Genomic DNA, 22331 nt, shown 5'->3' on the forward strand with positions numbered 1-22331 from the left:
CCCACTCAGGTAATCCCAATGGGCTATTCTACATCCATATACCCCCTACGGAAGACATTACCTTCATCTTTCACACAGGGAGTATGTATTCTAAATTGAGCAACCAGAATGGGTGACAATTTGAAGTCTACTCCCTATGTGAAAGATTACGGCCATGTTTTCCATTCGCCGATTGCACGGTCATCTCAAAACGAGATTCTACCCGCAAAGTGTGTGTTATATGTGCGTACGCCTGTCAAATGCGTGCTCTAATTGCTGCGCACGGTTTGCAAAAGTCTTCTGGCATGCAGCTAGAAAAGAGCGAGAAACAAAAATGCACTTTTTGAGCATGCGTTTGCAGGGAGGACCTCATTTTGGACCAAGATGGCGGATCCGTGCAAAGGGTGAATAGAGGTACGTGCATGGATTTCAAATGGAATAGCCCATTTGAAATACATACTCACTGTGTGGAAGATTAATTAAGAAATTTGACGTCTTTCATAGAGGGTGTATGGATTTCAACTGGAATAGCCCAGTAGGCTAGTTGTGTTCACTACAATATATCTCAAATATATTTCAATGAATATCTGTTCTTTTGGAATAGCACACTTCAGATTTCGCAGCCATTTTAAATAACACAAATATCAATTTTAAATATGATTGTCATAGGATATTTCAACATGGAAAAGTATATGTTAAAAGGCAGCCTCGGTGTTGCTTACGTTGAAGCTTTCATTCTTTATTTTGATCATACATATTTTTATTCCAACTTCACATATATTGCCTGACAAAAAACAATGCCAGAACATTGTCTCTATTGGATAATGCGATGTAATGATACAGCACTCAGAAGCTTACACAAAATATAAACAAAAGAAAATCTGATTTGTAATGGATTTTACAGGAATAATGGCAAGTATTCAAATCTGTGAGTACAATTTTAGGGAAGATTTGTCATCAACATGCATTGTAGATTGTCTTTATTCAAAGGAGCTTTGGCAATTATTTGGCATTTAATTGTACTGTTTGCGTGACTTATTTAGCTACCATTAAAACACTTAAATTCAAAGAATTGTTAACAAAATAAACACTTGTCTACTTAGGCCAAAAAAAAAAGAAGGTTCGTCTCAAAGCTTGCGCGCGCGTTTGTAAAATCCCACGATTTGACAAAAAACAAATGCGGAAATTTTTTTTATTTCAAAAAAAAAATTTTTTTTAGTTTTTTCCAGAAAAAATCGGCGAAAATCAGACTTTTTTCTCAAAATACCATGAAAAAAAGTCGGGAAAAAATTGTTTTTAAATTTCTCGTGAGCTTTGAGACAAACTTTTTTTTTTTTGCCTTATAAGGTGAAAGGTGTTCTTGCAACAGATAGATATCAAGTGGGTAAAATTCACTCATCTACAGCTGAGATTATACTCATCAGTCCATGGTGATAAGTGATCACAATTTAACAGAAAAATAAGGTTCAGTTTGTTTGGCCAGAGTGGCTCAGATCATGTCACATGTTTATGTTTTTTAGAGGAACAATTGAGGAACACTAATCCTTAATTATTTTCAACCCATTTTAGGGCATTTATAAAAACTTTCTGACTCCTACTGTAATCAGAATTATAATTATACCTTATGAGTAGTTGTAACTGTATTATTTTAACTGTTACTTTTTGAGCATTAGGCATTTTAAGCACAGGCTAGTAATATGTGTCTCCTCACAAAAGAAAACCAAACCAGCTTACTGTCACAAAACTAACATATACTATCAAATAAAATGTTCCTGATAATGTTCACCAAACATGACATTTTACTAAGCTAGAAATGTTTTGCCACTTTTATTTAACTTTGTATCTTAAAGTAGGGGATGTGCTACATGAACTGTAAAAAACGTCATTCTAAACATGTGAGTCAACCATGCCCCAAAATCTCTGAGCTTTTAACATGGGAAGTGACTACGATATTCCACCGATACATAGCAATTTTAACTTTACTATATAATTGTAGCTAAAATATCTACATTTAGCACACCACTGCTTAATAAGGTGATAAATACTTAAATTTAGGAAAGAAAAACAAATTAAAATAAATAACAAAACCAATTGATATAATAATAATAATAAATTATAGATAAGCACCATAATATGAAAACTTGTGACCGAATCACATCTTGAATTAGTTAAAAACCTAATGACATGATATGATATTATTTATATCATCACCCTACAACGATAATTGCCCGAGTAATTTTTTGTAATTTTGAGAAAAAAATACAAAATAATATGGTTCAAGCATGCAGTAAACATATTTATTCACCAATCTTTGCACAAGAACAAATGATGAGACAAATTAAATGGAATAATCGGAAATAATTAGGGTGATTACATAACGTATGCATGCTTGAACCACATTTTGTACTTGTAACAGGGTGACGATATGGCAGTTTAGTAGATTGATTATTTGATTCATGTTTTAAACTTATTTGTCAGTATCCAGGCCTTGGGAGCTTTACCAAGAGCAAAGACAAAAGGCTGATCAAAATTAGATCTGCACACTATGATTAGTCTACACAAGGATTATTGTGTTTGATGTATTGCCACCAGCTTGTCTGAAGATATCTCAGATGTCACCATGCATATTTATTATGTGCCGACATTCTCAGTACACTCTTAAGCAATCATGACATTGGAAGCTACCGATTCACTGGAACTTAATTATTCGAAACATGTGAGAGACCAAACGTAACACTTTAAGCTAGCATGAAAAGATACTAAAATTCTGTTTAAAACAAACTTACATGTATTATAATCTTTTCCTGTAAACTTTTGATGTGAGTGATTTTAAATGTACATCACATATTTACTGCATTGCAACGCACTTGTCTCTGATTGGCTGCCAAGTTCTGCTGTAGCCGAGTGGAAATTTATGAAAGAACTTGGCGTCAATTCACATTGTTAGTTCCGACTTTGCAACATCATTTTAGTACAAGCTTGTCAAAGGTTTACAACAAAATATTTTAGTGTCACCTTATTGTTATATCATAAAACTGACAACACACAATAATGCATAGTAATCTAAATGGAAGATAAAGCCTGTCAGTCAACACAACCCCTAAGCATACATACATCAACCAATGTTCAACATAAGCATCTCTTTTGTTGTTTCTACTACATATTTTCCTTTGAAAAGAGCTAGCCACAAGTGAACTCTTAAATGGTATATCTAAATAGTTGATCCATTCAGCTATTCCAGGTGAAATCCATACACCCCCTATGGAAGACATGACCTTAATCTTCCACACAGGGAGTGTGAATTTCAAATGGGGTTAGTGAGATGGGTGGCTCCATTTGAAATCTACACCCCTGTGTGTAAGAGTTTAAGGACATGTCTTTCATAGGGGGTGTATGGATATCAACTGGAATAGCCCATTGTCATATGTCTATTGTTGCTGCCATTTTATTTTGATTTCCAGTTTCATAATAAGCGACATTAGAATGATTGGATGATATCGTCATGATCACAGCATACTGATGATCCTAGACAACAAAAAACATACCTTTTTGTATTATTCACTTATTTGCTGTGTAAAACAGTTTTTGTGGTTTAGTTATTACCACTGTTGTCTATGAATCGCATGGGACAGTATGAATAAATCATGATGATATCAGGTCACATAACCCTGTACAAGTATCTACATAAAGAGTACATCAGCTTTGACCTTAAAGCCACATTGTAACATTTGCCGAGGACGCCTTCTAGTTTTGTAAACATTCTGATTTTTTTACATGATTGTAATGTACTGTAGTAAACTAATATACCCTGCAAATCCAGGGCTGCTGTAGTTGTGACAAAATCCGACATTTTGTATAAAATGACGGAATACATTATTTAATTATTGTGACCAAAATATAAGTCGAACTTGTTCGTGATACTCATAAAAGACTATACAGAAAGGTCATTACACATTAAAAGGACCAAACTCAGTCACAATAGACAGAGTGATGGGCATTGGTGACATCATGCGCTGGAATTAAATAGCGACTATCTTTGTTTTGCCTGATCTGTTTGGGGTCAAAATTACAAATGGACAGATCTGACGATTAAAACTAACATATATATCTATTTTTTATAGGAATGTTACAACATGGCTTTAACATTGTACCACAGCTATTTGCATATAACTATAATGAACGAACTAACCAGATGGATTTCATACCGTATTTCCTTGATAAACGCCCCGGGCATTGCATTTTCCAAACGGGGCGGTTATTTTTAGCACGACAATTCCCGTTAAAATCATTAGGTAAGCTTAAAAGTCACGCTAAAATGACGAACTACTTAACTAGAAACACTGACTTTTGGTTCACTTCCGGTTTCGATGCAGATTTACGCCAATTATTGCTGCTATTATCGACCATGTGAGCAACTTGGTAAGCTTATTACACAAGATAGCATGGAAATATCAGCATTTTTGAAACATCTTGGTTGAAAAAGTGGTGGGGTGTTTATTTGAGGAGGGGGGGGCGACTATTTGAGGAAATACGGTAATGTATACTACTCACATTCTGTATAAACTTTTTAACAAATTTATTTATACCGTTCAGGCAAAGTTTTCCTGGTGTAAATGGGGTCATTGCATTATCAGTGAGATTGCCTATTTCTGTAGCACACTTCATTTTATGATCTGGGTCTTTTATACAAGTAAATTGGAGCCACTGTTATATCGCTATCACACATTATGATACCTGTAAGTTACATACAACATTGTCTGCCAGTCACCATAGTGACACTGCCCTTTCTCACATGGCAATCGACCTTCCTTTTCGGTAAATCCCATAATTCCTTGAGGTTAGACATTTAATGTCACGCCGATGCGCACATCATTTAGGGAACATCGTTACTGCTCATTGCAAGTCGGTGTGACATCAAATAACGACATGTCGGGTCTAACCGCAAAGAATTGTGGGATTACTGAAAAAGTCAATTGTATGCAGATATTTACATGGTGAAGCTCTTTGAAATGACATTGCAAAGGGCAGAGCTGACAGGTACATTGCCATATCATGAACACTTATGCCACAAATCACACCACAAAAAGATTGGGTCTGACCCTAAATGACAACCACAGAAGAGGGAGTGTTTCACTATACCTGGTTGATATAAATTCAATAAAAATGTATATGTAGAAGGCAGTCTTAATGTCCCATTTCTTTTGTGTTGACTGTGCTATGTGGATACCTTTCTCAACATCTGCAAAAGAGCAATATTTTCAAATTCTACAGTTTGTCCACTTTGAAGTACAAAGTGACAACGCACACGTTTACAGCGCGTAAACAGTGCGCAGTGCTGCGTCTCTGCTGTATGTATGCATGCCTTCAAAGTCAGCACAATGTGTGCGTCCGCATCGGTACTTTGTACTTCAGAGTAGACTGACTGTAGGTACACTACATTGTTCCAATTCACTTGCATGCTGTGACCACAGAGAGTCTGTTTCTATATGGAAGTATTATAACTAGTCTTTAATGTACCAGTCTGAAAAATCAAGCAGTTTACCTACCCAAAAATTGTTTGTAGGGTGGAAAATAATAACAAAGTGGTGATTTGAATACACCAGGGTATTTACACATAAAAAACGATTTCCTTTTTAACACATGCAAGACTAAGATTCTTATTTTGTGGTGTGCTCCTTGCAAACAATTAACAGTTACATTGCAAGAGCTGTAACACTGGGATGTGAAGCAGGTGGAAGATCTTTGGCAATTCTTGCATTCACTCATCAACATGTATACACTTACAATTCACTTCATTTTGCAATTATATATACCCTGTAAGGCCTACTTGCACAAAGTGTTTTCAACATTTCAATCACATACAATTATTTTTTTATCAAATGGTCTATGACATTGGATATGGTATGAATACAAATCTCAGGAATATATTTAAATAGCCAGACAGTGCTAATGAATATGCAATTTTTTCTTACAACAAACAATTTCTATACATTTAAACCTGTATTATATCATAAAACTCTGTTCAATTACATTTTTACATCAACACACTTTTAATACCATCATTTTTCTTATAAAAATAAACCTATCCACTGTGTAGCAGGTTCAACCCTGTTACTATACTACAAGCTTTCTTTGTGACAATTACCCTTTTTTCTGATAACAAGACATGACCAGCATGAATTGGCAGTCCCGTTGGCAGTGAAGTTGTCATCCTGACATGTTGCAGCATCTATGCCATCATCAAACAGCCTCACATATGAATGTGAATTATAGCTTCTTCCAGGTGAGCTGTAGTTGGTTCAACAAACCAGTCTTACACAATCCACACCCGTATCAATGTTCCTATACAATGTATACATACTAAGACTGATTAATGCAGTAGTTACTTCAAGAACCAGTATCACACACAAACACTTCTTGCGATACTTTTATGGAGAAAGCCATCGTTGACTCCCAACCAATCTTCATGTAACCACAGGACAAGTTTCTCACAGGTCTTCATCATGAAGTTCTCATCGATGCCACCTTGCCAGATTTGCCAACAACCTAAATGTATTGTGTATAGAATTGTCTCATACACATGACTCTGTCATAACACTTTCATTGTCACTATCCTGACTGATTCCCAGGTGAGCTAGATGTGGCAGCATAGAACGGACACTCATGGTGGACACGATGCCCCTCACAAAGGGACGATTTATAGGTGCAAATCCTCCTGTGTCCTCTGAAAGCAAGCAAAGAAGAAGTAAAGAATAAAGTATAATTAGGCCTAAAAATAGTTTGATTGGCGTAACATAAAAAACAAATTAGGGTAGGTCGGTCGGCAATTTTTTATTTTGTTTATTTTTATACACACATTTTAAGCTGTAAATTGCATATGATAAAGGCTTCAGAACTTTTTTTAAATTTTATTTTTTTATTTAATTTTTAAAAATTGTTTGCAAAAAAATAAGAAAAAAGGTCTAGGGTTAGGCATATTTCCAAGGTCTGTCGGATTTTTAGGCCTTAGTATGATCTTATTCAAAATGGATCTAGTGTTTTGACTGCAATATGTAAGACAACATAAAATCAAACAAGGCAAAGACGTATCTTAGTGATTGAACTATAATTCTGTCACAATAGGGAAGAGCACAATGCAACCATGTTTATTTGTTGGCAGTACTAATTTAGCAAACCTAACTTTTGAGAGTTTGTTTGTTTGAAGGTGAAAAAACTAACCATAGGGCGTGCTATTTCACTGAGTTCTGAGATTTTAATCATCACAACAAACTTAAACAAACCATCTTAGAGGGTAATGTCAGACTTTTGTAAAGCTCATTAGGTACGCAAAATTTTAGTGCACATAACCAGACTGACATCAGGTCACAAAGGTCAAAGGTCTTCCCTATGGGATTTTGTGAATAGCATTTCCTGTGATTCTTTCACTCTCATCATAAATTTTCTTTAAATCATATTGGGTTATTCCATTTAAAATCCACACTACCTCTGTAGAAGATTTTGGAAATATCTTCTGGGGGATATGTTTTTCAAATGTAATTGGTCAGAGTTAATCATTTTGAAAACCATGCTCCCTCTGTATTATGGCTTTACCTATATCTTCCACAACTGTTGTGAGTATTTCAAATGGAAGTTACCCAATTGTCTATTCTATTCAAAACTCTTGCTCCCTCTATGAAAGACTTCAGCTAAATCTTCCACACGGGTAGTGTGGACTTGAAATGGAATAGCCCATTTGTTCTCTGATGAGTGACAAATTGATAAATATATGGAATGAATGCTGCACTTACCATCCTCAGAGAAGTCTTCCCTAGACTCATGCCTTCTCATCTTAGCCTTAGTACTCTCTTGTCTCCATACCCATTGCTTGTACTGTTGGCTGCTGGTGTCCCCTAATACTTTGTCATTGTGAGAGACCCATTGGGAAAATGAAACCCATTCTGTTGCAGTACTGGGGAATCATCTGGACTGCCGTAGTGGTTTATACCATTTAAACCATTCAGTCCATTCTTCATAGAGGGTATTCTGGTCAAAATAAAATAAACAAATAAAGATAATGAGGGATGATTAAAGAGATGACAGACACATATTAGACCGTGTAAAGAGCTATTGAAAGATTGTAATTGATGGAATTTTGTATTGATGGAATTTTCCTGAATAAATACCGAATAAATAAATAATTTTTTACACCATCGTAACTTCAACACAAAGTTAAAAATGCTATATAGTTAAATAAGTTAAAATCACTTTACTGTGACTGGTTTCAAATCATTCCTGATTAATTGAGCTGGTGGATGCGCAATGTGTATACATAGAAGTAAGCATTGGCGCAAGGAATTGCAACCTCTTAACTTAGATTATCTGACCATACTTGCTCTCATTTCATTGCAAGATGAGCTACATACATGCAATGGTCCTCCACATCTTTTTGGTCATAAAACAGCACCAATATACCTATACATAGTAGTCAGAAATATATGATCAAAGGAGTTACTGGTAAGTAACAGTGCTATGATTGAGATCATTTAGTATACCAAGCCCTTGTCATTCCAACAAAATCAAACAGCCTGGGTGCCTCACCTTCAGGGGGTTGGGACAGGCAAACATAGAGCACCTGAACCCAAACCTACATGAGAAAAGTGTATCTTTGTTGGCAAATATTCATGAGTAGACTAGTGTAAAGACTCTATCGAGAATTTAACCAGGTCATTGAATAAAGCTATACAATCCTTCAATACAAGATTTTTGTGCTAGGCTAATTTTGTGCTCTTTTAAACAAAGGCTAAATCCAAAATGGCAGTGGAGGCTCCAATCTTGGCCAAGTTGATACAAAAGCTTGAGAAGCATGAACTCCACTATTGACCTAATATTCAGAAAGGGTGTTATATGGATTTACCGGAGGAAGAACTGCCACCCTGATGATCACTCTATATAGCCAACATAGAGTACTCCCTTTTTGCATTTCATGATTCGCTAACTAATACTGGCCTCAAAACAGGGTCAGAATTTTGTTTTGCTGTGTGAGAATCAATCTTGATTCTTGCAGAATAAATTTGTGGGAATCATTTGACCCTTGCAAATCAGCTTCTGTGTACACTACAAGTTTGCGAGAATCAACTAGGATTCACGCAAATCTGAATATGAGAATTGAGTCTCGGATTCTAGCCGAAATTCGGACCCTGTCAAAACTTTGCAAACATACCTATATACCCAGTGATCTGAAGTAGATGAGCTAGTTGAGCTGCTAGAACTACTGCTACCATTGGGATTATTTCTGCGATGATAAAACAATATATATGCACTCTTGCTTATCACAGCATCTTCACAGAAAGGAGTTACTTTGGCATCGTCAAAATCATACCACAGGCTGTCTGTAGGATTCTTACAAAAGGCTGAAATGAAAATGCAAAATGATACATAAAATCAGAGCTTGTTGAAGGAGTAAGACCTCTGATGAAGCCCACCCCGAATTATTCTCTTTTACCATTTGAACCATATTTTCTTCCCAAAAGACCTGTATATCTTCAATACGAACGATCAAAATTTTCAAATGATGGTCGGTTTTCCTCCCAGCTACATACAATTTAAGTACATATCATTAGATTTATAAATTTTACTCCAGGATTGTTAAATGTCAAATTTTTAAAATATTTTGCCATAAATTGTGCAATTGTATTATACTGCGAATTTCAAAAACCAAAATTATTTGATATCAGAAAGACATTCCTCATATTCAGAATGCAATCTGATGTGCTTGCTCCCAGGTACCACAAAAATACTGTGCAAGCATCGCTATCTGTCCCTTTAAGAACACTCTCTGTGAATTGAATACCTGAGTGGAAGAAGGGCCCAACTCCATCAAAACTGTTTTTGAGATATTAAGAAAAAACTTAACATTTGGAAATGTTTTATAGGCAGAATGTTTTCATCTTCAGGGGACCTTTAATACATGAACATACAATATTACATGTATTCGAAATTATATATGATGTTTCCATGGCAACGGTACAAGTCTTAATACGAGCTGGAGTTGGGCCCTTCTTCCACTAATATACTGCAAGTGCCAGTTCCGTAAGCAGATGTGTTATAAATAGCTACAGAAATTTGGTAATTATCCATTAATTGCACAAGTAGAAGCATGTAATATGTTAGCAAGAAAGTTTATTGTAGTGAAAAGCAGATTTTGTGGATGAACAAAATTCCTCTTTAACCTTATATTTGTGGAAGAAGGGCCTTTCTTCCATGAAAACCACGATTAAGCATACTTGGAAGACTATTTGGATGGTGGATTTTGGCTCATCTTTCACACACAATAAAGCACAATCTGCTGGCAATGAAATGCTTGGACTTACTCATTTTTGTAAAAAATTGGAGTTGGGCCCTTCTTCCACTCAGGTATTCAATTGATATATTTTCATTGGATTTTAAAACCTTCACAAGTTAGTTTTTCATTTAGTCTAGCTATATCATTTTCATTTTTTGCTAACTTTTTAATAAAGAATAAAAATGGCATGGAAATGTGCCTGGGAAAAGAGCAGTTTTAATTAGATTAAGTCCAAATATTGTTTAAAGTTTGTATTACCTGCATCAAGGGTGCTGACAACTAATAATAGTATAGGCCTCACCTCCACCCCATGATGATTGATTCATTTTGTCCCTATTCTTTCTAGAATTCCAATTTCTAATTGCTTCATTCACTTAAGTGTCATATTCATTGTATAGATTTGTGTGATTCAGAAATCCCACTTGTAATGAAATATTTCAGTAAGAAATACCTATCTGTGTCCATTTTTTTCTTAAATAATTACAAAAATGTCTAACATTGAATAATTGGTTGAGGCAACCAAGTCACATTTACCCATTGCATTAAATACAGGGCACTACCTCATGTGTCTTTGTGTGTGATGTAACCTACACAGACTTTGATGTGTTTAATATTCAGTACTGAATGCTTCAACTTGTAACTTGTCCTCTTCTCCCTCCAAATTAAACAAGTACCTCAGTCTTAAACATAGTTGTCATAACATTCACTGTATGTTCAAGTCTTGGAAAATAACATGTGGGTGAGTGGCTTAAATTGGGTGCACTAGTGTTGTAGTCTCAATCTCAACATAGGGGATATTTACATGATAACACTGAACCAGACTAATATCCAGCTGTTATACGATCCACATCAAACAGATTTCAGTTCTTTTGCAGGTAGAAAGTCTGTTTTGGCCATTATATTGAATTTGGACCAGCAGAACCTGTTTGTGCGTCAAATATAAAAGGGAAATTTGTGAATCTCAAGATTGTTTTGCCAAGCACCCGGCAAACCTCTCATTCTTAGTGTATATGTGTGCTACATTTTAATGCTCTGTGTGATAGCCATAGGGTTCAACTTAAAAGGTTTTGAGATATTTTTCAAAATATCAACCGGTATCTTAAGATCCACTGAACCAATACTAGGCTCTACTTGTTAGTACTCCTTTTAATGAATTGTCATGCTGATTCCAAATATGGTCATGAAAATTTACAATTCTAAAATTGTGGAATTAAAAACAATTGGAACCCGTCTCCTGCTGTTGACATCTGTGTGAAGATGGTTAATGAATGATTACCTGTGCCAAGCGCTATGTGTCTTTTAAATGCTCATGTTATGCAACCAACATATAAAGTGCAATATTTCACTTGGTAAAACTGTTGCAAATGCAACTTCAGCTCTGGTGGTCAAAGTTAATAAAGAAACAAACAAGTTTGTTGGCTTATATAAGGCGAAAAAATAAGACTCATAACACCGTGTATTGATATAGAAAATGAATGGCGTGCACGCAATTGGGCGCAGTGCTTACGCTAGCTGTGCATTGCGTAATGTGTGACTGGCACATGCTTATGTGAATTTATGCGAGTATGAGTTGGGACTTTATTGGCGTGCACAGTAACAAAAGCCGAATAATTTGTGCCTTATATAAACAGAACAAACTTTAGTAAATAAATTTAAAGTTGAAATATGAGTTCTACTCACCAGTATAATGTCCTCCATTCAAACTGCCCATATGATTGCACACAGCATACAAATCATACATACAATCTACTGCATTATTAGATCGTCTTCTATGATTCTGTCTCCATGGAGACCACCCTGTAAGAGAAGCAAGTGTTGCAGCTTGGGGACTAGGCTGCCTTCTTTCTATGTACTGTTCCATGTTCAAGTTGTTTAGTGGAAACTCAACAAGTGTGTTTAGTTTGGTCCGAGTGTTGCCAACCTGAAAATTGAGAAACAAAAAAGGATATGTTTCTAAAATATGAATGATTGCTCTTAAAGGTGGCACACAGTGTTTTCTACCTCACATTGAGGCCCATCATCCAAACATTCTTATTCCAAACTTTGAGTTAAATCAAGGATGCTAGTTCTAAAAGAGTTTAAGTCACAAAATCATGAAAATGGATATAGAGTTAGTTTTTGCTACAAGGGGATCATCTACACCCTCTGTGCAAGTTTCATAGTAAAATAATGTGGTAGAGCATTAGAACTGCAAGGACAAAACCACCTCCTTGCATTGAAACTACATTAGTCTCGCACTCAATGTGACTTAACTCCCTTTTTAATAGAACTAGCTTCCTCAAGTACTCCAGCAATTTCAATTCTAGAAGTAAAGATGTGTATGTGTTGGCCCATAGGAAAGTATACATATATTTCAGACCTAATATTTACTGGAGCTAGAGAAAAATTTGAGCTTTCACCTGATACCAAAATCTGCATTTTGATGGGGTAAAGTGGGGGGATATGGTTGTCAATTGGGTCAGCCACCTTTAAAAACTTTAGGAATATTATTATCATTTTGATCTAAAACAAAGGAATGCTTGCAATTCTTGTTTACTAATTATTGAACATGAGGCTTCAGGTGCAGAAATCATGTATTGAATGTGTAATGGGCAGGGACAGGCGATTTGCGCGGAAAAAAATAGCAAATTGCGCGGAATTGTGCGGAACTCTTTTTTCAGTGCAAATCATGTATCCCTGCCCATAGGAAAAAAAATAGCCAATTGCGCGGAAAAAAGCGTTCGCAAAATCGCCTATCCCTGGTAATGGGTTCACAATGAGACATTAATGGATATTCTCATGTTTCAAAAATGAAAATGTCTAGTTTCAAAATCGTCACCCTCATAACAAAACTGCCTAAGTCATTATCACATGTTTCTCATTTGCAATTTTGATTTTCCGAGTAATAAACCCATAATTAATCAAATTTTGAACCGCATTCTTCATTAACTTGTGGAATACATCTCTTTTGATGTATTCTACAAGTTAATGAAAAATGCGGCTGGAATTTTGATTAATTATGGGTTTATTACTCAGAAAATCAAAATTGCAAATGAGAAACATGTAATAATGACTTAGGCAGTTTTGTTATGAGGGTGACGAAATACAAAATGTGTATGGAAGTTGTCCTATTAGGCAATTGCATTAACTACAGTTTATATATCTACCTCGAGTCACCGGCACTAGCTTAGAAGTTCAGCGTGTTCGGTGTTAGCTTAGCGGTACTTGGTGTGTGTACATACTTTTACGCGCGAGATTAAAGTGGCGCGTATGTACACGTAAGAAACAAAGCTGGTGCAGATGACTCGAGGTAGATATGTAGACTATATATAGTCCTGTTTGGTTTGGGAATCAGCATCAATATGAAGAGTTCTATCAGAACAGTCTTTCATAGACACCATGCTGCATAGTATACATTGTATATCCACACAGGTATTTGTGAGCTAGGTCTACAATTAATCATGTACATGAATATAACCTCTGTACTGTGCCAGAAGTTTCTAATATGACCTCTGTACCAGAAGGGTCCTACGTCCTATTACAAAATTATCTGAAGGATTGAAAAATTTTTTCTGACAGATTCATCTATGCCATTTTTCACCCTCATGTGGCAGTGACGTCAGTGCACATATCATTGGACGCAGGTTCAAATCGGTAGTGTTCACTCAAAGCACAGATGCGTGCATGAAACAGCTGCCTCTGTGCGCTGACGTCACTGCCACATCAGGGTGGGAAATGGTATAATAATATCTGAATGTTTCAATATTGGAAATGGCCCATCAGTTCTGGTTCTGGATATTTTCATCCTCATAATGACTCCTTACCTGCTTAAATCTTTTAAGGTGTATAATGAGGATATCTGGAAGAGACCAAAGACTCAGCTTCTTGGTTCCTTGTTGAAGTCTCTTGCAGAATGGGCAGTGCCATGCATTATCTGGACCAAGCTAGGAACAACAAAAAGACAATACAATTATGAGAAACTTCTTAAAAGAGCATCCTGACACTCAACTTTTGAATTGCCACAGCAATATCAGCTTTGAGAAATCAGTGGTATGCCATTTTCAGGGACTATTTTAGCTGGTACCACAGCAAAATTACTACAAAATGCTATACCGGGGGTATATGATTTGGCAGTTGAATAGCAGTTTTTGCATTGAACCCTGAAAATGCTATGCACTATTTTCAAAACCATGACCAAATTTATACAATCATATTTATTTTCATAAAAATATTACAATCCAGCCAAAGACAACAAAACATATCTATTCAAAAATAAACAAACGCATTACGGGAGAGGGCTTGAAGGACAAAAAGGTTACTGACCGAAGAATCTTCTGTACTTGCTACAACTCTCAGAATTCTAGAATCGTCCTTGCACCTTTTAATACTGAATTATTCACACTCTTTTGATACTTGATGAGTTGATTATAAACAAATCACCCACATACTTGTCTTGTTACAAGAGCTGCACAACCTGTCTAACTTAACAATGGATATGGACACTGTACAAATATGTGGGTGCATGGTTACAGGTGTGAAAACAAGCTTCATCCTATGGTTTGATTACACATGTGCGTACACCCCCACATCACAAAAATCACTACAGAGTGCAGTTCTCTTCATTATATTAAGAGTAACATTGTCATAGCAAACATTTGCCATCAGATATGAATATGTTACATCACATTCCAACTAACAGGGCATGTCTCTATTGTAAGAAATTAGGTTTCTTGCTAAGGGAACTTACATGATTACAATAGCATAAAGTACAATTGTATTTGGAGAATGGAGAAGCTCCATATAAATGTGAAATTTCATTTTTACGTCATATTGTTAAATAACAGTGATTTGGAGGCTTGGCATTATACTAGCTTTCAGAGAAGAACGACACTCTCTAGTCCGTATCGAGCATACACAGTGTAAACACGGAAAAGGGCTTCTGATTGGCTGATTCAATCATCCCACACTCATAACAACATGACAATCTGATTGGCCGATTATACGGCAAAGCTCCTTTCTGCAAAAAGCGACACTCATGAAAAGAAATACAAATCCCCAACTATGTCGCTCATTACTAGGGCTTGCGAGTCAATCTGAGCAAGAGCGTGCCTTTCTTTTCTGAAATCTACAGTGGATAATGTGCAAATCAAACCTTTCAATGTGCTTGTATATTGCCTATTGCCAACTTTTCCAATTTTGCAACTGGATTATTTTGTTCCAATTTTCTCTGCTACCTTCTTTAATTTGTATTATATAAAATACCTCCACCATCTATTATTCATCACACGCTGTGATTTGACCTATATTTGAAATAATGTGCCCTTATCAAACACAGTATATATTGTGTACATTCTCTACAAAGCATTACTACCCGAGGTTACGAGTACCATTTTCCACGCTGTCAGTAGTGCTGTGGATATGCTTACGCAGTTTACCATGATGTAAACAAATAATAATATACTAAATGTATATTTTCTCTTTAGTTTAAATTAAAACTATTTTTGCGGTAAGAATTGAAGGTTGCTGCCTTGTCCTTTACACCCAAGTAATGTGTCCTCAGCAGTGAAAATTTAAATAACAGGTTCAGCTGTGCCTCGCCCTTTATTTATGATTTTACTGCGATGGACACATTATTTGGGTGTAAATGATTTGGCATTATCATTTATTTTTTAAGTAACTATGCATATCTAGGGTCAGTTTCTATGTTCCAATGTTTTCAAATTTAGGGCAAGGTTTCTCTGAAATAACCCATTAGAACATGTAAACCTGGCATCAACTTCTTTATGTAATCCTAATCTTGCAGTATTACATAACACACAATATGGCATGACTTTAATACTGAGTGGCACGCCTTCAACTACATCAAGAAATCAACAGAACCAGGACTGGGTCAACTAACTTGCCAATACATGCATACTGTCAGGGCACATCCACCAGACATCACACAGACCCATCACTGCATGTCTCATTGTTCTCAATCTTCTCCTCTCTACGACACAATGAGGGTAACTACTAAAGGCCGGGTAATAGTATGATGAGAATAAATCTTGTCATCCAGACTCTATTATCTCCTACTTTGAGAAGTATGGGTTGCCACTATTAATTTTGCCAATAGAAACATAGCAATATATTCTATACAGGTTTTTACTAGCTATCCCCTGGAGTCATTCAGGTCATTTGTGAAATGGGAGAGATGCTTAAATATGGCATATCATGATCTTCTTACAATTAAGTATTTTGATGTCAACATGGTCAAGGTAAACATGTTTAACATCATTATACATCATTGTATTATTGAACATCAAAATATTCCAACATGATGAACTAATGGATGCTTTATATCAATTAAATAGCCCCCAAGACATAGTGGCGTATCAGCCATTTTTGACCAAATGAGTTAAGATCAGTTTCATAATCTATGTATAAAGCTCTACATTCTGACAAACTTTCAAGACATGCATGATATTAATTAATAAAGTATTATCACTAATTAGGTTTGGCGTATCTCACTCAATGGAATTATTGTGTACAACATTCCCCTTGTTTTGGGCGACATAGTGGCGTGTATCAGTGACATACGCCACTATGTCGCAAATATGTGACATACACCACTATTTTGGTATATCGCGGCTGTGTGGCCAATATGGATATGAATTCAACTATTATTCGACATACTGGCGTATCACGTGTCGTATGTCAATTTTGAATGGAGAATAATTTTTCAAAAAATTTGACATACTGGCGTATAAGTTTAATGACTAATTACAATTAATTGGTGAATGACAACAATGTATTTTGTACATTAAATGTAACTTAAATATTTATATTTTCATATCCATTCAAGAAAAGGGGACATTTTAATCGAGGCAATGTATGACAAACGGTTAAAAGTTGCAAAAACTTCAGATGCTATTCTCTCAAAATGGCCATTTTCGTGATACGCCACTATGTCTTGCGGGCGACGAATTTGAGTCTCCCATATCAGTGTGTAATATAACACGTGCCTCCTGAAATAGAAGAAAACACAAATCTGCCTCTAACAAGAAAAAATCCATCCATTCAACATTAGAACCACTGTACTTATAGTGGTATGAAATTTACATATGCATGGAATACATCAAGAAATAAGTCTATGATGCAGTCTCAGATACTGTGGGATCTTTTAGTCTGGTCAGCTGTTTTTAAAAGATTCAACAAATAAAGAAAATTAAGTTGATTTGAATACATGCACTGTAACTTGTATTTAGTTGACAAGCTCATAAAAACCATCACAGTATGAAAATACTCTCTAGTGTGTGCAGATTGGTGAGAGCAAAACTTTGGAATCTTACAGCTGCTCTGATTGGGTAATACAAATTTAGTACGAACCAATCAATAGTGCTGATATTACAACTTACCCTCTCCTCTTGCGTGTAGAGGTCAATGCAATCTGGTAGCGATGCTCTGATTGGTTGTTGATGAGCCAGCCGCTCTCTTGCTACACTCTCATCTTCTTCTATATAAATACTTAGCACCCTCTGAGTAAAAAAAAGAAAGAAAAAATGTTTGCCCAAATTATTTTACAATGATGTATCAAAAACATTTTCATGACCTTTATATTACCTGATATTTAAATATTATGCTATCTACTGAAGACAGCAAATGCTATCTACTGAAGACAGCAATTTATGCTTTCTACTGAAGACAGCAAATGCTATCTATTGAAGATAGCATTTGCTATCTACTGAAGATAGCAAATGCTATCTACCGAATATAACAAATGCTATCTACCGAAGATAGCAAATGTTATCTCCTAAAAACAGCAAGTACTATCTACTGAAGATAGCAAATGCTATCTACTGAAGATAACTAATGCTATCTACTGAAGATAGCAAATGCTATCTACTGAAGATAGCAGATCCTATCTACTGAAGATAGCAAATGCTATCTACTTAAGTTACCAACTGCTTCCTACTGAAGATAGCAAATGCTATCTACTGAAGATAGCAAATGCTATCTACTGAAGATAGCAAATGCTATCTACTGAAGATAGCAAATGTTATCTACTGAAGATAGCAAATGCTATCAACTGAATATAGCAAATGCTATCTACTGAAGATAGCAAATGTTATCTACTGAAGACAGCAAGTGTTATCTACTGAAGATAGCAAATGTTATCTACTGAAGATAGCAAATGCTATCTACTGAAGATAACAAATGCTATCTACTGAAGATAGCAAATGTTATCTACTACTGAAGATAGCAACTGCTTCCTACTGAAGAGAGCAAATGCTATCTACTGAAGACAGCAAGTGTTATCTACTGAAGACAGCAAGTGTTATCTACTGAAGATAGCAAATGTTATCTACTGAAGATAGCAAATTCTATCTACTGAAGATAACAAATGCTATCTACTGAAGATAACAAATGCTATCTACTGAAGATAGCAAATGCTATCTACTACTGAAGATAGCAACTGCTTCCTACTGAAGAGCGCAAATGCTATCTACTGAAGATAGCAACTGCTATCTACTGAAGATAGTAAATGCTATCTACTGAAGATAGCAAATGTTATCTACTGAAGATAGCAAATTCTTTTTGTACTGAAGATAGACTGATATTGGAATTGCTTTCTACTCATGGCAGTAAGCGCTATACATCAAATTACTAGTTTGCTGAGACAGCAAATTCTATATACCACAGACAGCATATTACTATTTCTTATCTTCAGTAGCAAAACAATAAAGAGATTATTCTGGAATTCTCACATCTGTTAGTCATCTTCTTATGAGATCATGTAAAAATTCCGTAAGAATATCACCATTTGCTTTTAACCCTGCTTCTTACAGCCACATTTGAACTCAAAATATGTTGGGACTTAAATATGAACTGAAGCAAATGGCTATACACCAGTATTGAAACATACCGCAGCATATTATATTACTCAACGTCTAATGAATTGGTGACATTATTAATGTAAAATACACACTTGAGTTTGGCAAGCATGATTGAATGTTTCTGGCAGGCATCGTTCATGAAGAGGAGTATTAATTACATTATAAATATTACCACACAGTATTATATGAGTAGTGCCTACCCACTCTGTTGGTTTTCATCAAGTATAATTTATATTTTCATTGAAGTCCACTTTAATGCTGTAAAATATAGCATTTGAAGTTTGTTTCTTTGGTGTATTTTTTGATACGTAATTTTATTTTTTAGTTTGTTTAATTTGTTCCACAAAAATAAGTATCAGAAATTATTAATTAATATAAATATAATATGCTGATCTGAGAAGATGACGGTTTAAGATTTTGTTCATTTTGATTGCAAGTACTGATAGCAAGGATGTGAAAAACAGGACATCTTTTTTCTTCATTCTAGTAAAGTCTGCCTATCATTTTAAAACTCATTAGATACTTATATCATGTAAGTTTTGCACTCCAAAATTGCTCATGTCCAAGAATTGGGCTGCAAAGCTGATATGTAAAGCCCTCAAATATGATCATGCCACACCGTATTTAAATCAGTTGCCCTGGCTCCCTGTTGAAGAGCGCATCAATTTCAATGTTTTAGTCACTGTGTTTAAATGCCTCACCAAGAGTGTGCCTGAGTACCTGTCTGATTGTGTTTTCCTGCACTGCCCTGCGCGTGCAGGCCTGCGTTCTGCTGCTGATACCACCCTCCTGACAGAGCACAACACAATCAAAACACTCATGTCAGCTGAACGCAGGACCTTCTCTTATGTTGCGCCTCGCACCTGGAATAGACTGCCAATTGGTATCAGGGAATCACAATCAGTGGGTATTTTCAAGAGGGTTCTAAAGTCACATTTGTTTCCATAGATTTTCTAGCCTATCACAGGCAGTTCTCATTTATTTTTTCTTCATGTTCTTCTTTTGCTTTGTTTCTTGTTTTGTTATGTATAGGCTTTTATTTCCTTTATTCCTGTATTTCCATTTTCTTACTTCTAATTCCCCAACATCTAAGGACTGTGCATAATAATTTAAGACAACACTAGTCTGAAAAGAAAAGTATGCAGCTCTACATATTAGCCCCATGAAACCTCCCTGCTGATTGGCTACAAGAAGGCTATATCTGATTTATTGAGCCAATCACGAATGTGGTAAAACTCACTTGCACGGCTGAAAAAGATTGAGCTTAAAAATATAGAAGCTGTATTTTCGTTGGTCATTCCGATAACGCATAATCATCCAATCAGACAGGCTGTAAGAATGACCATAGTTGTCAAGGGGTTAAGTTGTACTGAGTTTATAGTTCAACAATTACATCGTTATGAATTCGGCAGAGTGACGAATCGAGAATGTTGAGCAAATTCAGTTTTTGTATGCTTATGATTATATTTCAGGTTATCTTTTATTTCCACCAAAATTAATGGTAAATCTTGCACAATCGACGTAGCTATTGAAATTTTGATTTGGACGAATCGGCGCCTGAGTGCGATAAATGAATTCGACAGAGAGACGAATCGTATACTTAGCTGTACAAATCATGTTGATCTATAGTATTGTATAGCGGGAAACCCCGAATTTTCTATATGACCATGTCCTATACTAATATATTTGATACCAACGTATAGCTGTAGGTATCTTCTATCCAGTGATACCAAAATAAGTACAAACATTTCCCACATGCTATTGCTGTGGTTTAATAATGTGAGTGCGAGCCCGTGAAATTGGAAAAATCCCGGAAAATCATGCGCAAAATATAGGCCAATATTGTTATTTTTGCTTTAAAATCCTCGAGTGTTTGCTAAATATTACAGGGATGACTATTTATAACTTATATAGCAAGTTAAGTCTACATAGCCTTAGGACAACCAGTAATTTCTACACAAATGCCCCAAATCATAAATGCGTGCTTTGGTTTACACGTAGTTGAATGCGTATTCGACCTCTCTCTGCGCAGTGATTGAGACATTTTGGATACAGCATAAAGCCGAATAGCTGTTAAAAGCGCGTTTAGAGGGATATATCGATTATTTCAGAACATGCAAGTATTGCCAATAATTAGTGTACATTCACTTCTATAATATAAACTTCAAATGAATGCTCACGAATGTTCTAAATTTTTAGAAGGACCAATGGAATGGTACCAAGATTTTCAAACGCTGTTTACTCAGAACAGAAATTTTGCGTATTCGGCACTCTGCCGTGTTCATAGCGACATGTATACATAATGCAAGTCCATGTTGTACTCAGGGGCTAATGATTTGCACAGGCAGGTAATTCTGTAACACTCTATGCCACTTGTACATTGTGGTTTTTTTCTGCACAAGGTTGTAATCGTTTTATTTTGATTAAATTTTACATAACATATTACTAAGATATTCTTAATTTGTTTTAAGTTAGATTTTTGGTGAGACACATAAGCACACCATAAGAAAAGAAAAAACTTGGTGATGAATAGTGCACTGCATCAAACCTACAATGCCCCTTGCATACTTTACAGACTGTTGTTAATCAATTAGGCCCCAGTCAATCTGGATATCTGATTTTATGATGTTTTCTTTATTTTTGCACATAAATGACGAAATATGGAAAATGATGTGAATATGCTTTGTAAACTGCTGCATGATTAACATTGTAATTGGCAAAGAATGCAATTTGCAATAGCATCACCACTATAATTTACTGTACATCATACAGAGTTCATTTTGTGGGTCCTCTTGCATAAAGGTTGTTTTACATACAAAGGAGATAGCAGTCCTCAAGAGTGCTATAAACATAGCTTGTTTCTTATTTTTTTCTTTTCAGCTAAGAAAAAGCATTTTTTTAATCAAGAAGATAGTATATTTATGTATACAATTTGTAGTTGTACCATATTTCCATTCAAGTAACATATCTTGCTTGTAGCTACTTCAACACATACACAATTCATTGCAACCTATTTTATACAATGTGTATTTCTACTAAATAACCTGGCATGAAATCCACACATACAGGTTAAGTATGACATTATATAAGTAAATTCTGTCTATCCATTTATTGAAATTCCCCTTTTTTATTCCCCTCTCTCTCTCCCCTCCCATCATGTCTCATCTCATCCCATC

The 22331-nt window shown here is 35.6% G+C and overlaps 1 protein-coding gene across 1 annotated transcript in view; it reads right to left on the minus strand.

The window, feature by feature from the left end:
- Window positions 1–5880: 5880 nt before the first annotated feature.
- LOC140151445 (ubiquitin carboxyl-terminal hydrolase 43-like) overlaps window positions 5881–22331 on the minus strand; it is an 87199-nt gene continuing 70748 nt past the window's right edge. The window contains exons 7-12 of the mRNA XM_072173794.1: window positions 17677–17806; window positions 14104–14223; window positions 11981–12221; window positions 9179–9368; window positions 7767–8001; window positions 5881–6703 (exon numbers count right to left, since the gene is read on the minus strand). Coding sequence (XP_072029895.1) covers window positions 7869–8001; window positions 9179–9368; window positions 11981–12221; window positions 14104–14223; window positions 17677–17806 — 814 coding nt within the window. The 3' untranslated portion in view covers window positions 5881–6703; window positions 7767–7868. The remainder of the gene's footprint in view (window positions 6704–7766; window positions 8002–9178; window positions 9369–11980; window positions 12222–14103; window positions 14224–17676; window positions 17807–22331) is intronic.

This window comes from Amphiura filiformis, chromosome 4 (genome assembly GCF_039555335.1).
Source record: "Amphiura filiformis chromosome 4, Afil_fr2py, whole genome shotgun sequence".
Taxonomy (NCBI): domain Eukaryota; kingdom Metazoa; phylum Echinodermata; class Ophiuroidea; order Amphilepidida; family Amphiuridae; genus Amphiura; species Amphiura filiformis.